This window comes from Myotis daubentonii, chromosome 18 (genome assembly GCF_963259705.1).
Source record: "Myotis daubentonii chromosome 18, mMyoDau2.1, whole genome shotgun sequence".
Lineage (NCBI taxonomy): Eukaryota > Metazoa > Chordata > Mammalia > Chiroptera > Vespertilionidae > Myotis > Myotis daubentonii.
The window spans coordinates 33,169,037-33,183,056 of NC_081857.1; the positions used below are offsets into that span (position 1 = coordinate 33,169,037).

General features: G+C 40.2%; 1 protein-coding gene across 5 annotated transcripts in view; it reads right to left on the minus strand.

The window, feature by feature from the left end:
* The window catches only part of WARS2 (tryptophanyl tRNA synthetase 2, mitochondrial), a 67,134-nt gene that overhangs the window by 21,883 nt on the left and 31,231 nt on the right, over positions 1–14,020 (minus strand). For 4 of the 5 annotated variants that reach the window (XM_059674067.1, XM_059674070.1, XM_059674068.1 and 1 more), the window contains one exon: positions 12,930–13,187. The exons of the other annotated variant lie outside the window; for it this stretch is intronic. In XM_059674067.1, coding sequence (XP_059530050.1) covers positions 12,930–13,187 — 258 coding nt within the window. The remainder of the gene's footprint in view (positions 1–12,929; positions 13,188–14,020) is intronic. 5 annotated transcript variants of the gene reach the window in all.

Sequence of the window (14,020 nt, forward strand, 5' to 3'; positions counted from 1 at the left end):
TGTGTTCCTCCTCTTCCTCTTTTTTTTTCCTTTTTGTAAAAGAAGAGGTCTAGCCCTGGTCAGGTGGCTCAGTTGGTAGGAGTGTCCTTCCATGCACATTAAGGCTGCAGGTTTGATCTCTGGTTGGGGTGTGTACAGGGGGCAACCAATCAACGTTTCTCACATCAATGGTTTTCTCTCTCCCTCTCTATATAAAAATCAATGAAAGCATGTCCTTAGGTGAGGATTAAAAAAAAAAGCGATCTAGTCAATAAGAAAATATAACATTTTCCCAATTTTTTTGTTGTTGCAACCAAATTTAATCAAGTAACCAAACCTGGTTACAATTGGGATGATTCTTGGGCCCAGGCCAGGTTCTAACTGATGACCTGGAATCTCAGGCCCATGCATCTTGTTTCTGGACCCCGGGGATTCCGAGCCCTTCATCCACTGTGGCTTTATTTGTGTCCATATGATCTCCTTCAAAAGCAGAGACTGTTGCCAACTCTGAAAAGTGGCCCCAAATGTGTTCTTTGTGGGTTTTGCAAAAGGAACATGAAGGAATGGGGCTGAATCAGCCCAGGCCTATTTAACTAGCAAGGAATCACCATCTGGCGTAAGCTAGTCTCTCATTTTTCCCCTCAAGTCATGGAGAGGGGAGAGTTGTTTTTCACGTATTTGACAAGGAATCGCTTTTCAAGTTTTGCAAGTTGCTGGGCCGAATCTGTCATCTTTCTTCCAAGAGCCATTCAGGCTTCACGGAGGCAGCGACTTTGACAGCACTGTCCCTGCAAATTGCTAACTGCTGCCGTAAACAAACAGCGAGCAGGCAGAAATAGTGACGCTGGAGGAAGCAAGAGGATTCTGGTTGCTTTTAATCATCAAGCAAAAACACATTCCCATTAGAAGTAATACAATAAGAGCTGGTTTTTGGCATGAAGAAGTTGGAGAGGGTTTCTGTTTCTTTACTGAACTGGGGGAAGAAATGACAACACAGAAAATAACAATGGGCGTGTGGAAAGAGACAAGATGACCCCTCTCCTTCAATCCGGGCTCATGTGCTCAGCTTTGGCGATACGCAAAAAGCTAGCATCAGGTCTCCATGAAGTCAAGTATTTCCCGTGGAGTAGCTTTTTATTTGGACATATGGAACGAGACGTTCATATTCTGCAGAGATCTTCCTGGCGTTTCCAACTAAGGGGGCAGAAAAGTAATCCAAATTATTCTTAGACATAAAAATGTAGGTAAAAAAGTCAAAGAATTAATTTTCCCAATTTATTATTGCTAATTATATAAGAAGGGTAGTACTCTTCAGGATTTGGTCCTCTTCATTTACTTATATTCAAGACAACTGCTTGGAAAAGTTTAGATTTGTATCTGGAGAAAAGTGAAAATGGTATTTAAATATAGTCTGTTTTGAGTTATGTTGTGAAACCACAAAATAATAATATGATCTGTTTTAGCCACAGAAAAACAAAAGCATGGACCAGTAAGGTGGCCAGCACTGACTGAAGTTCTGATCCCTAATCGTAACAGTAAACACACATGCATTCGTCAGTTACAGCAGTTCTGCCTGCTTTGTTTGCTGCTGTAAAACAAGAGTCTGACACACTGCAGGTGCTCAGTAAATACTGAAATGTATGGGCAACATAAAAGGCTGCAGAAAGAATGGTGAGGACCAAAGAGAATCCATTAGTTAACAACAGACTTGGTAATCCGGGCAAAAGCAGTTGCAAGGGAGTGACTGGACGGAAGCTAAAGTACAGAGAGGTGGGTTGAAGTGTGAGGAGGTGGCAGGATCTGAAGACAGATGTAGGAGGAGTATGGCAGAGTGGTTAAGAGCTCTCTCTTGGGAGTGAGGCCTCCAGGATCATAATGCAAGTTCTGCCACTAATTAGCTGGGGGACCCTGTGTAAGTGACTTAACCTCTCTGTGCCTCAGTTTCGTCATTTAGAAACGGAGGTTAATGATAATATCCACCTGCCAGGGTTTAGAACTGTGTATCTAGCACACAGTAATCATTCAATAAATGGTAGTTCTTATTATGGATACTTTATAGGAAGACTTTTGTTTTAACTTTTTATTTTGAGATGATTCACAAGTTGTAAGAAGTAACATAGAGAGATCCAGTATACCCTTCACCCAGTTTCCCCAATGGCAACATCTTGTGTAACTATAGTTCACTATCACAGCCAGGAAAATGAATTTGACACCATCCATCCATCCTATTTAGATTACACCAATTTTACATGCACTCATTGTGTGGGTATATTTAGTTCTATGCAATTTTACCACATGTCTAAGATATGTTTTCTTTAAAAAAATGTTTTTATTGATTTTATAGAGAGAGGAAAGGAGAGGAAAAGAGAGAAACACTGATGAGACAGAATCATTGGCCGGCTGCCTCCTGCACACCCCCCCACCCCCACCCCACTGGGGATCGAGCCCTCAACCCAGGCATGTGCCCTGACTGGGAATCGAACTGGCGACTTCTCGGTGCATAGGACAACGCTCAACCAACCCAGCCACACTGGTCAGGCTGAAACATTTTTTAAAGGAAGGGTAGATAGAGATGGCAATAACCAATAGGGGTTAGCAGTGGTTCTCAACCTTGGCTGCACATTAGAATCACCTGAGAATCTTTTTAAAATCCTGATTTCTGGGCCTCATCCTCCGGAAATTCTGTTTCTTTGTTATGGGGTGGGGCCACAACATTAGTAACAAAGAAACAGAATTTCTGGAGGATGAGGCCCAGAAATCAGGATTTTAAAAAGATTCTCAGGTGATTCTAATGTGCAGCCAAGGTTGAGAACCACTGGTTTAGAGAATAAAATTTTCTTTTGTTTTTTAACTAAGGACAGACCTACTTTTCAGAACATCTTCCACAGAAACAGGAGGGGAAATAATATAAGATGAGGTTATATCTTGTGGGATAGAATCAGAGAGCAGAAAGTTAGAGGACTTCACATCTAATGGGCTCTATTATCTCTGAAAATAGAAGACAGGGTGATTAGAAACAAATGGGATAAGAAATATACTCAACGGAATTGCTGGGTTTGATAGGAAAGAACAAAAGATCTTCTGGGATAGAGTTATATAAGGCTTGATGTTTTGGGGATGTTTTTGTGAATTAAAAAGGGCAATCATTTGTAAAATACACTCTTTGGGAAACATTGGTATTCTTCAAGATAGACTAAAGTGTTCTGCCTAAATAACAGGTCTTTAAATTTTTTTGCAGAAAAATTAAATCAGTTGCATCTTTAATTTTCTTTGGCCAATAAAGATTTTTTTAACAGGATCCAAAAAGTACTAAGCACAAAGCAAAAATCTGGATAAATTAAAGCACATTAAAATTGACAACTTTTCTTTATCCAACACCACCATTTAAATGGGGAAAAAGGCAAGTTACAGAGTAGGAGGTGATATTTGCAAGCCTATATATATTGGTGTACAGAATATGTAAAAAAACTCCTACAAATTCATAAGAGAAAAGCAGACAACCCTATGAAAACTGGCCAAATGCATTACTTGTAAATTAAAGTGGTATCACTGTGATAGCACTACACACACATCAGAATGATTAAAGTGAAAAGGCTGAATAATACCTACTATGGCAAGGATATTAAGTAAGTAGAACTCTTATACACTGCTGTGGGATGTGAACTGGTAGCACGTCACCTTTAAAAGCTGTATCCACTAACACTCAACATTTATATAACATATGAGCAAGGCAGTCCATTTCTAGGTATATATCTAACAGGAATGTTCTCAAAAATATATGTACAAGAATAAAATGTGACAGCCCCAACTGTAAGCTATCTAAATGTCCACCTATGTAGAATGGATAACTTGTGGTATATTCATACAATGGAATGTTACCGCAATGAGAATGAACAATTGCATTCAACAACACAAGTCAATCTCAGAAACACAATGTTGAGTGAAAGAAGCCATACACCAGACAGTATGTGCTAAATAATTTAAATGATGTTAATTTAAAAAAATATGTTATCTTGGGAGAGGGATAGTTAGTGCCTAGAAAGGAACAAGAAGAGCATTCTGGGTATGAGTCGCATGGGTGTGTTCAGTCTGTGACAATAGGTAAGTAGCTAGTAAATCCAACTACATTGGACCTTGAATAAAACAAATGAAAACCTTGTTGTTGCTTAAAACAAGGTGGAGTGACTTCTGGAATAGCTGAGTAACCCCTGAAAATCTGCTCCTTCACAAAAGCAATGAGAACACTAGCAAAAATTGTCAAAGTCAACTTTTTCTGAACTCTGGAAATTAACCCACAGTGGCAATAATCTGAAGAGTATTTCTTTAACAAAAACACCCGCATCTCAGTAAAATCAGAGAGCTATGTGGCATTTTAACTCACTCTATTCCAGTGGTTCAACCTTCCTAATGCCGCGACCCTTTAATACAGTTCCTCATGTTGTGGTGAACCCCAATTTCATTGTTACAAATTGAACATAATTAAAGCATAGTGATTAATCACAAAAACAATATGTAATTATATATGTGTTTTCCGATGGTCTTAGGCGACCCCTATGATAGGGTCGTTTGACCCCAAAAGGGGTCGCGACCCACAGGTTGAGAATCGCTGCTCTATTCCCATCCACCTCTCTCCAGGTCAGTGGTAGCCATGGAAACCAGCAGCCTACCTGTCACGGGAAGGGATGACTGGGTTTGGAGTGCCTCATAGAGGCCCATCTCCAGAGAACTGTCCTACTGGACCTGACAGCTCCCTGGAAAAGCCCCATGTGCAGGGTTTGCTGATATTTCACCTGACTTAGAGCTCACTCTGTTGGAAAAACCCTATCCCTAGGACGTTTTTCAGAAATAATCAGCAGCAAAGACTTAATATTGCAGCTGCCGAGGTGCTAATACCAGCCGGGGAAAACAAGAGGCTGGTCAAGCAACTTAAAGAGAAAAGCTGCAAAATGATATGCCCACTGAGTGCTTTGAAAAGACCTAACATACTCCCGGACATCTAGAAAGCCACATGCATGTGCAGGGCTATGCACATATCCAGCAAAGACCTGAGAAACCCCTACTCGCTCAACTCTGTCTCACTTTAAGGTCCTGTGTAAGCCCCTCAGCCAAGGATTGAAAGTATAGGATCAAGGCATTTGGAAATTTCTGTTCAATCAGTACTTGAGCACAAGCTAACCCAGCGGAGACTGTGGTGGCCAAACATGCCAATGAAAACAGACTATAGAACGACTGCAAAAAAATCACTAAACAAACCATAATAATGAACCACAGGTGTGGGGGATTTCATTAGTGAATTCTAACAGTTAAAAAAATTAATACCAATTCTTCACTAATCTCTTCCAGAAAATGAAAAAGGAGGGCACACTTCCTACCCATTCTAAGTGGCCAGTATTACCTTGATACCAAAGCAGGCAAGGACATCACAACAAAAGAAAACTATAGATCAATGCCCCTTGTGAGTATAGATGCAAAAATCCTCACCAAAATACTAAGATGAATCCAGCAACATATATAAAAAATTATACAATCTGAGCAAGTAGAATTTATTCCACAAATGCATGCTTGGTTTAATATCCAAAAATCAATCAATAATACCACAATAATCTAGACAAAGTAGTACTGGTATAAGGCTAGACTACATAGATCAATGGAATATAATTTAAAATCCAGAAATAAATCTATACATCTATGGCCAACTGATTTTCAACAAGGGTGCCAAGACAATTCACAGGCGGAAAGATGCCAGAGCTGCCAGTGTGTTTGATGAGACTCCCCTTCTCCTTAAACCCATTCCAACCAGGTCTTCACCTCTACCACTCTGTGACCACTCATCACTGTCGGCAATGGAGATGGTATCAAGTTGTCATCAACTTGACGTAGTTAGCAGCATTTGACACAACTGATGACTTCTTCCACCATGATTCATTTTCTTGACTTGGCTCTCAGACACTACATTCTGGTTCTTCTCATTATCTCAATAGTTTCTCTCCTCAGTCTCTTTGTGTGGTTCCCACTCATCTCCCTGACCTCTTATAATTGCAGGCACCCAGGTTTTAGTCCTTGTTTCTTTACTCCTATTCTTTTTGGCATTCACTCTGCAATTTAATCTCCTCTCATGGCTGTAAATGCAATCTGTATGACTGATGACTTCGAAATTCATAACTCCAGCCAGACCTCTCACTGAACTCCAGACTCATATATCCAGCTATCTATTCAGCATCTTTCTGTGGCTATCTAATGGCATCTCCAACTCAACACTTCCAAAACCAAACTCCTGATTGTCCATCCCAGACCTGCTCTATCCACAGCTGTCACCTTTGTTGGTGGCAACTTCATATTTGCAGTTACTTAGGTAAAAACTCCTCTTTTCCTCTCATACTCTGTATCTAACCAACCTGCCAATCTTGTTGCATCTACCTTCAAAATATCTTCAGAATCTTACAAGTTTTCACCACTGCTGCTGCTACCCCTCTGGTCTAAGGTACTATCAAGTCTCAGCTAGATTCCTTCCTAACTGGTCTCCCTGCTTCCACACTAGCTCCCGAACTGTCTGTTCTTAACATAGCAGCCAAATTGACCCCTTAAAACATACATCATGTCACTTCTCTGCTCAAAATCCTGCACGGTAATGTCCAAATAAAATATAGCATATTTATATAATGGCATATTATACAACAAATAGAGGAAATGAGCTAGATTTGTGTGTATAAACATATATCACAAAAACATAGTGCTGTGTGAAAAAAGAAAATTCCAAAAAGGCACTACAATGTGACACCACTTATGTACTTAAAAACACACACACATGCCGAAACCAGTTTGGCTCAGTGGATAGAGCGTCGGCCTGCGGACTGAAAGGTCCCAGGTTCGATTCTGGTCAAGGGCATGTACCTGGGTTGCGGGCACATCCCCAATAGGAGATGTGCAGGAGGCAGCTGATCGATGTTTCTCTCTCATCGATGTTTCTAACTCTATCTCTCTCCCTTCCTCTCTGTAAAAAATCAATAAAATATATTTAAAAACAAACAAACAAAAAAACCACACACACACAAATCAACATATTATATATTATTTATAGAACTGTACACACAAACAGGTATGAAAAACTGGCTAGATTGATACACATCAAATCCAAGATTTTGGTTGCCTTGGGATAGAGAAAAGGAATGCAGGGAAGAGGGGCAAAGGGAATAAGCAAGGAAAAGAATTAAAGGGGCTCTCAACCTTGTAATTATCTATAATAATAAAAGCATAATATGCTAATTAGACCAGATAGCCACACGTCCTTCTAGACAACCTTTGAAGGAAGCCGGGGCTGCAAGGGCCGAGCCCCTTGCACGAATTTCATGCATCGGGCCTCTAGTATTTTAATATAAAGAAGTCAAGCAAATATAACAAAATGTTAACAATATTCATCCTTGGTATTGGGAACATGAATGTTTGTTATACAATTTTATGCATTTTTAAAATTTTTCCAAAATATTCAATTAATAAAAAGCATACAGAATAACATGATTCCAAAAAGATATAGTTGCTAGGTATCAAACCCACTTAAGCAATTAATTGGTTCAGTTAATACTGGATCAAATGTCTAAGATAACCTCAGTGTCCCTTGGAATTTTACTATTTCCCATAAATGTTATCTTCCCAGGAATCAGGTCCTGTAAGTTTTGGTTAGGACACCTGGAAAACCGTTCGGACTCACAAATTCTCAATTATCATTTCCTCTCGGAAACTAGTAATTTCATGCTAAGTTATTTTTATTAGACTCTTATCATGCCCATGACAAATCCCCTTAACAGGAACCTTGTTTGGGGATCTGATTTTAATTAAAAGAGCTCTGTTATCAATGATAAACTCTCATTCACTCCCTTCAACCAGTCTGCCTTCCATCAGTACTTAGTTCACCAATGAACATCCCTCAGTACACATTTGGATCTTTCTATATTTTTTCTTAGTCCTGTACTTCCAAAGCTGACTAAACAACTTCTACCAGTCTGCTCCTGACTTGAAAGTTACCTCCTTCTAAATTCTATTGCTTGTTGTGTATATGTGTGTATTTGTATATTTTTTATCTATAGCATTAAACTATGCTGGGTAACAACCCCAAATATAAGTGGCTTACCACAATGGTTTCTTTCTCATTCACATTACATACTGGTAGTTGCCAGCTGGCTATAACTCTGCCTTTTTTAAAAAATATATATTTTATTGTTTTTTTACAGAGAGGAAGGGAGAGGAATAGAGAGTTAGAAACATCGATGAGAGAGAAACATCAATCAGCTGCCTCCTGCACACCCTCCTACTGGGGATGTGCCCGCAACCAAGGTACATGCCCTTGACTGGAATCGAACCTGGAACCTTTCAGTCTGCAGGTCAATGCTCTATCCACTGAGCCAAACCAGTCAGGGCTATAACTCTGCTTTATATACCTTCTCATTCCAGGACCCAGACTGAAGAAGTACCCCCATCTAGAACATGCTATTTTCAAATTAGAAGGAAAAAGAGCAAGAGAGTTAGAATAAACAAAGAACTCCTATGACTTAAAACAAAAAAACAAACAACCTGATTAAAAAATGGGCAAAGGACTTGAACAGACATTACTCCAATGAAGCACTAGAAATGGCCAACAAGCATACAAAAAGATGCTCAACATCAGTAATCATCAGGAAAATGCAAATAAAAACTATATTTTTCTGAATATTCAAAACAAACATCACACCCTTTTAAAAATATTTTTATCATTGAGTAGACAGAGAGGCACTGTTATTAATTTGACACACGCTCCCCACTCCGTCTTCCAATTCCACTCCACCTATAAATAAATCAAGGAGCCTGGGTTGTGGGCAGTATGTGTGTAGTAGGGTAGGATGAGAGGAAGTTATCATCTGCTAGGTATTATACATCATATTATTTAAATACCCCATTACAGACATAAAAAGGGGGTTCAGAGAGCTTGAGTAATTTGCCTAGTGTGTCACAGTAAGGTTCAGGCTTGTGGCCCAGAATGGAGGAGGTGCAAACACTACAACTTGCTCATCAAATCACACTGGAGCATAGATCTGGGGGGGAAAGTGGTACTGCCTGCAAACTTCCTAGAGAAGGAAATAACATGAGGAGTTTGGTTATATGGTAATCGTCCCAACTTTTTCTTTTCTTTTTTTTTTTATTAAGGTATTACATATGTGTCCTTATCCCACCATAACCCCCCCCCGCCCCCAACCTCCCCAACTCATGCCCTCACCCCCCTGTCCAACTTTTTCTTATTTATGCCATGGGCCACTTAGAGCCCTTGCCGCTCCCTGGAAACTTGGAAGATGATGCCCGTTTTACAAATAGATCTCTCAAGTCCATCCATCGGTCAGATGTTTGGTTGCTTCTTTTCAGTTCTGAGTTGAACATGGTCTAACCACTTTGAGAGGTCAACAAATAAAAATCTGGACTCAAATATGCTTCCGCTCTTACTAGGAGCAGCGAAAACAAGAGATTCTCTGTCCAAGGTTAGGCCACAGTGTTACACCTCTCAGATAAGAGGCCAGGGGTCAGGCATAACTTCTGTCTGTATTCAGTGAGCCAAGGTTCATGTAGTCAGGTCCACGGGCCTTCATTCAGGAACTGATTCCCCCATAGCTCCCTTTCCTTTATTATTGATTTTCATTTCCTGGGAAACACAACATGACTCTAATTAGCGAATGAGGCCACATTCCAAAGCCACAGATTCCATTCTCCCTCGACTCTTCCCTGGACTGTTTGGACCCTCTGTAACATGATGTCTCACAGTTGAAACTGTCCTTTGCTCCTGGCCTTGGCAGGAAGGCATGCCCCAAGCTACAGTCTCCAGCTTTTATTTTCCATCTGCAGGGTGATTCACTGCAAGGAGAGTAACAGCTGAAGCTGTGGAGACGCACACCTCACAGACGGCTGTGGGAATCAGATTGGATCTGCACTCAAGCATGCTGGAAATAAAAGACCATTGACTTTGGCATTGAGATGAAAACCTCTGCCAAACACACATAGATAATCTCTCTCTCTCTCTCTCTCTCTCTCTCTCTCTCTCTCTCTCTCTCTCTCTCTCACCTACACACACACACACACACACACACACACACACACACACACACACCTTTCAGAGAGACTGTACAGTTCCCCACATATGGCAAACATATTTTAGGGGAAGCACCATGACTAGAGGCCAGTGGGAGAGAAAGAAAAGGAAAATAATGAGAAAAACCTTCAATAAGCCTAAATTGTTCCAGTCAGACCGCTGAGAAAGAATGCAAAGGATTGGAGATGAAAATTATTGGTAAAATCAGCATTATAACCTAGCTAAATTCTTTCCTACTCCAAATGTTACTAGAACGTACTCTGAAGACAACAGTAGCACCTGGGAAACTAGCCTTTCTGTTTAGCCGGATGTACTTTGCCTAACACAACAGACATACGTGAAAAGAGTACATTATATAAAACAAAAATGTTTTCCTCTAATTCACAATTTCAAATTCTTAATTTTACTTGTAAATAATTGTGTGTGCGGGGGGGGGGGGTAGGTAAAGAATACAGGTATAACTAATTTTTTTTTCTTTTTCTTTTTCTTTTTTTTTTTTCGTTTATTACTAATTTTTTTTAAATTTAAATTCTTTATTGTTTGAAGTATTACATGAGTCTCCATTTTCCCCCATTGACCTCTCCCCAGCAGCTCCCACGCCCCAGCACATGCCCTCACCCCCTACTGTCTGTGTCCATTGGTTTTGCTCATTTGCATGCATACAAGTCCTTTGGTGATCTCTTACCCCCTTACTCCCTGCCTTCCCTCATAGGTTGGACAGTCTGTTCGATGCTTCTATGTCTCTGGTTCTATTTTTGTTCATCAGGTATAACTAATTTTAACTGGCAGTAGATCCCAACACTTTAAGTACAATTGTTTTCTAAATTCCATTTTCTCTGTGACATATTTAATGATCAATTAAATGCACTGTGAAATTACCAACATAAAGGAACTAACAAAATCCTTGTTAGAATGTAAACAACTGATCTCTAAGTTGTGTTTTATAAGAATTGATTTATCAAATTTTCTAAAAATAAAACCAGAGAAAAGACTCCAGTTTCTGCTTTACAGAGTTATTGGTGAAAGTTAATCAGATCGCCTGAAGGAACACAAAAAATCTGATAATTGAAAGTGGTGGAGTGGAAGAAACACTGGCCTGGTGTTCTTGGGACCTCATTCTAAGGGCTCTCCTTAAACTGAGTTTAGAGTTTCACCCCGAGGGTGGAAGGGAGGTGCCGATGCATTTTAAATAGAAAGATGACCATGTGACAGTTTGGGAAATGGACTATCCATTTCTGAGACTGACACAGGAGTAAAAGGGTAATTTAACTGTCCAGGCAAGAAATAATGACAGCCTTGAGGTCAGTCTAGCTCTCCACTGCCCGTGTGCCATCAGCTCCTGAGGCAAAGGGCTGGTGGAGGCAGAAAAAGGTTCTCTCCCATGAGTGTATTTTCCAGAAGTGGTACCTTGGAGAGAACAAAAGTCCTAGATTTGCCACCTACTAGCTGTATGGCCTCAGGTAGCTAATTTAAGAAGATACATTTGTTAAGCATTTTACTAAGTATGAGGAACCCCTCAGAGATGGATTTAAATGTATTTTCTAATTTATTTACTCTTTTAATACCTTAATGTATTCATCTGTGAAAGAACAGTAATGTCTGACTTATATGCTATTTTGAGGATGAAAAGGGAGAGCATATTCATGAAAAGGCTTCATAAATCTTAAAAAGGTTAGCTGTCTAATAAAGATTAATTTCAATATTTTCTCCTAGATCTAAAAATGCTATGAGTATTTTCTTTCCAATCCCCAACTATTGGACACTCCACAGGTTGATGGAAACAGCTGTTAATTGTTGATTTGTATATTGCAAGGCATAAAATATGAACAACGATGATGATGTTTTCACCTTCCAGAACACTGCCAACATGAGGTCAGGTGTTTAAAATAATAGCTGCTAAAGGGAGACTAACTTATTTTATTAAACTTCTGCATGAGAATGGCTCTAAGAAGCAAAAGCCTTCAGTTTCAGGATAAACCATGAGGAGTAACTTATCACCCTCCCCCACGAATAAATGAAACTTAATACGCCATGGGCACGAGGCAAGCACAGTTTCTAGTCATACTATTAAAATGGTGATGAGCTACTATGTGGGATGGTGGTTTATAGCCACCAAACATATCATTCCTTGGCTGGGGCTTTGCCATAAGGTTAAAGCAGATGTGTAATGAGGCCATGATCTATTTAACATCTTCATATTTTTTCGCTAGGGAATCACTTAAGGACCCAGCTCTAGGCCAGGCTATCTGCCTGTCCAAGAGTAAACGGATTCGTCCGCAATGAAGATATGAGTCAATATTTTGGCTCCGTTCTGAAGCCTTTCTTGGCTTGGACTCAAGTCATTGGACACTGCCTTTCAATTTCCCAGCTACTTCTCTCAAATCTTTTCAAAAGCTATTATACAAAGAATGAACAATGGGACTTATCCAATAGGCCTTCTAAATGCAATGCCCAATAAAGCAACATTGGAGTTACGTAAGCCACTGGTCGCTAAATTCTATCCTTCATCCCCAGGAGATTAGGCAACAGTATGAAGTCATCAGTTTGAATGCAACCCAGTACAGAAAACAATTCCAGGGTCAGAAGTACTAATAAGATGCAACTTTTGGTTTATGAAGCACTTTACACTTACCATGTGTAGTAGGGGAAAGTTGAAAAAATACTACTGCATTATAGTGCTACTTAATGATATGAACACAAGAAAAACATTTAAATGAAATAATCACATTGCATGAAATCACCCCTGACCAATTTTCTAAAAACTGGAGCTAGGTAAACCCATTCAAAAATTTCCTCAAAGAATCTGAAAATGGAAGTGTTCTGGGTTCCCATCTGAGAAGCTGACCTGGGACTGCTGGAAAAGGATGCTCTTCTCTGGGTTTAGGCCACAGGCCAGGAGAGCCGCAGTCATGTCCAAGGTGCTCTGGCGCAGGACCGCTGGGTCTTGGGGGGCAGTGATGGAGTGCAGGTCAACGATGCTGTACAGCACGGAGCCGGGCTCGTTCTGCAAGCTCACCCAGCTCTCAATGGCCCCCAGGTAATTGCCCAGGTGGGGGGTTCCTGTGGGCTGAATGCCAGAGAATACTCGCCTCACAGCATCTTTCTGGAACAGAGGAAAACAGACATATTTGCTTCTGGGGTAGAGTCCACGAATCCTATATCCAGGTTACCACAGCTACAATGGCTAGGCTTATTTTTTTAAACTGCAATCTGAGAGTCATCATTCTTATGCGTTTGCTTTGTGCCTACTCTGTGCAAAGCACAGCGTTAGGTGCTATTAGGGACAGAAAATTATATTTGAAATGTGGGGTTTGCCCAGCAGGCGTATCTCAGTGGTGGAGCATCGAACTATGAATCAGGAGGTCATGGTTCGATTCCCGGTCAGGGCACATGTCTGGGTTTCAGCCTTGATCCCCAGTGTGGGGCGTGCCAGAGGCAGCTGATCAATGATTCTCTGTCATCACTGATGTTTCCATTTCTTTCTCCCTCTCCCTTGCTCTCTGAAATCAATAAAAATATATTTTGAAAAATAAATAAAACATGGGGTTTTTTGGACTCAAAAACTTACAAAGATGCATGCGAAAAGGGTTGCATTCCCCAAGAGAATGCAATCTAATTGGAGAGAGAGGATATGTTTATGAAAAGATACTACTAAGAGTACAATGTGGCCACATGACCTTGATCAGTTTGGAAAGATAAATAGTGGGGTACAGGCGGGAGTTCACAGAAAGCAAAGATGACTGTGGATCCAGTGAGAAAGACTTCAGACGTAGAATCAAATTTCATTGGAAAGTAAAGGGACTTCATGGGTTTTTCATGTGATTTCATTCATTTTTGAAGTAAAGGCAATGAAGGCCATAGATTAGGGGTAAAGGCTACTACTTACTTAATTCAGTTTTCTCCAACAATAATTGCTGATGTAATATCAGCAATATT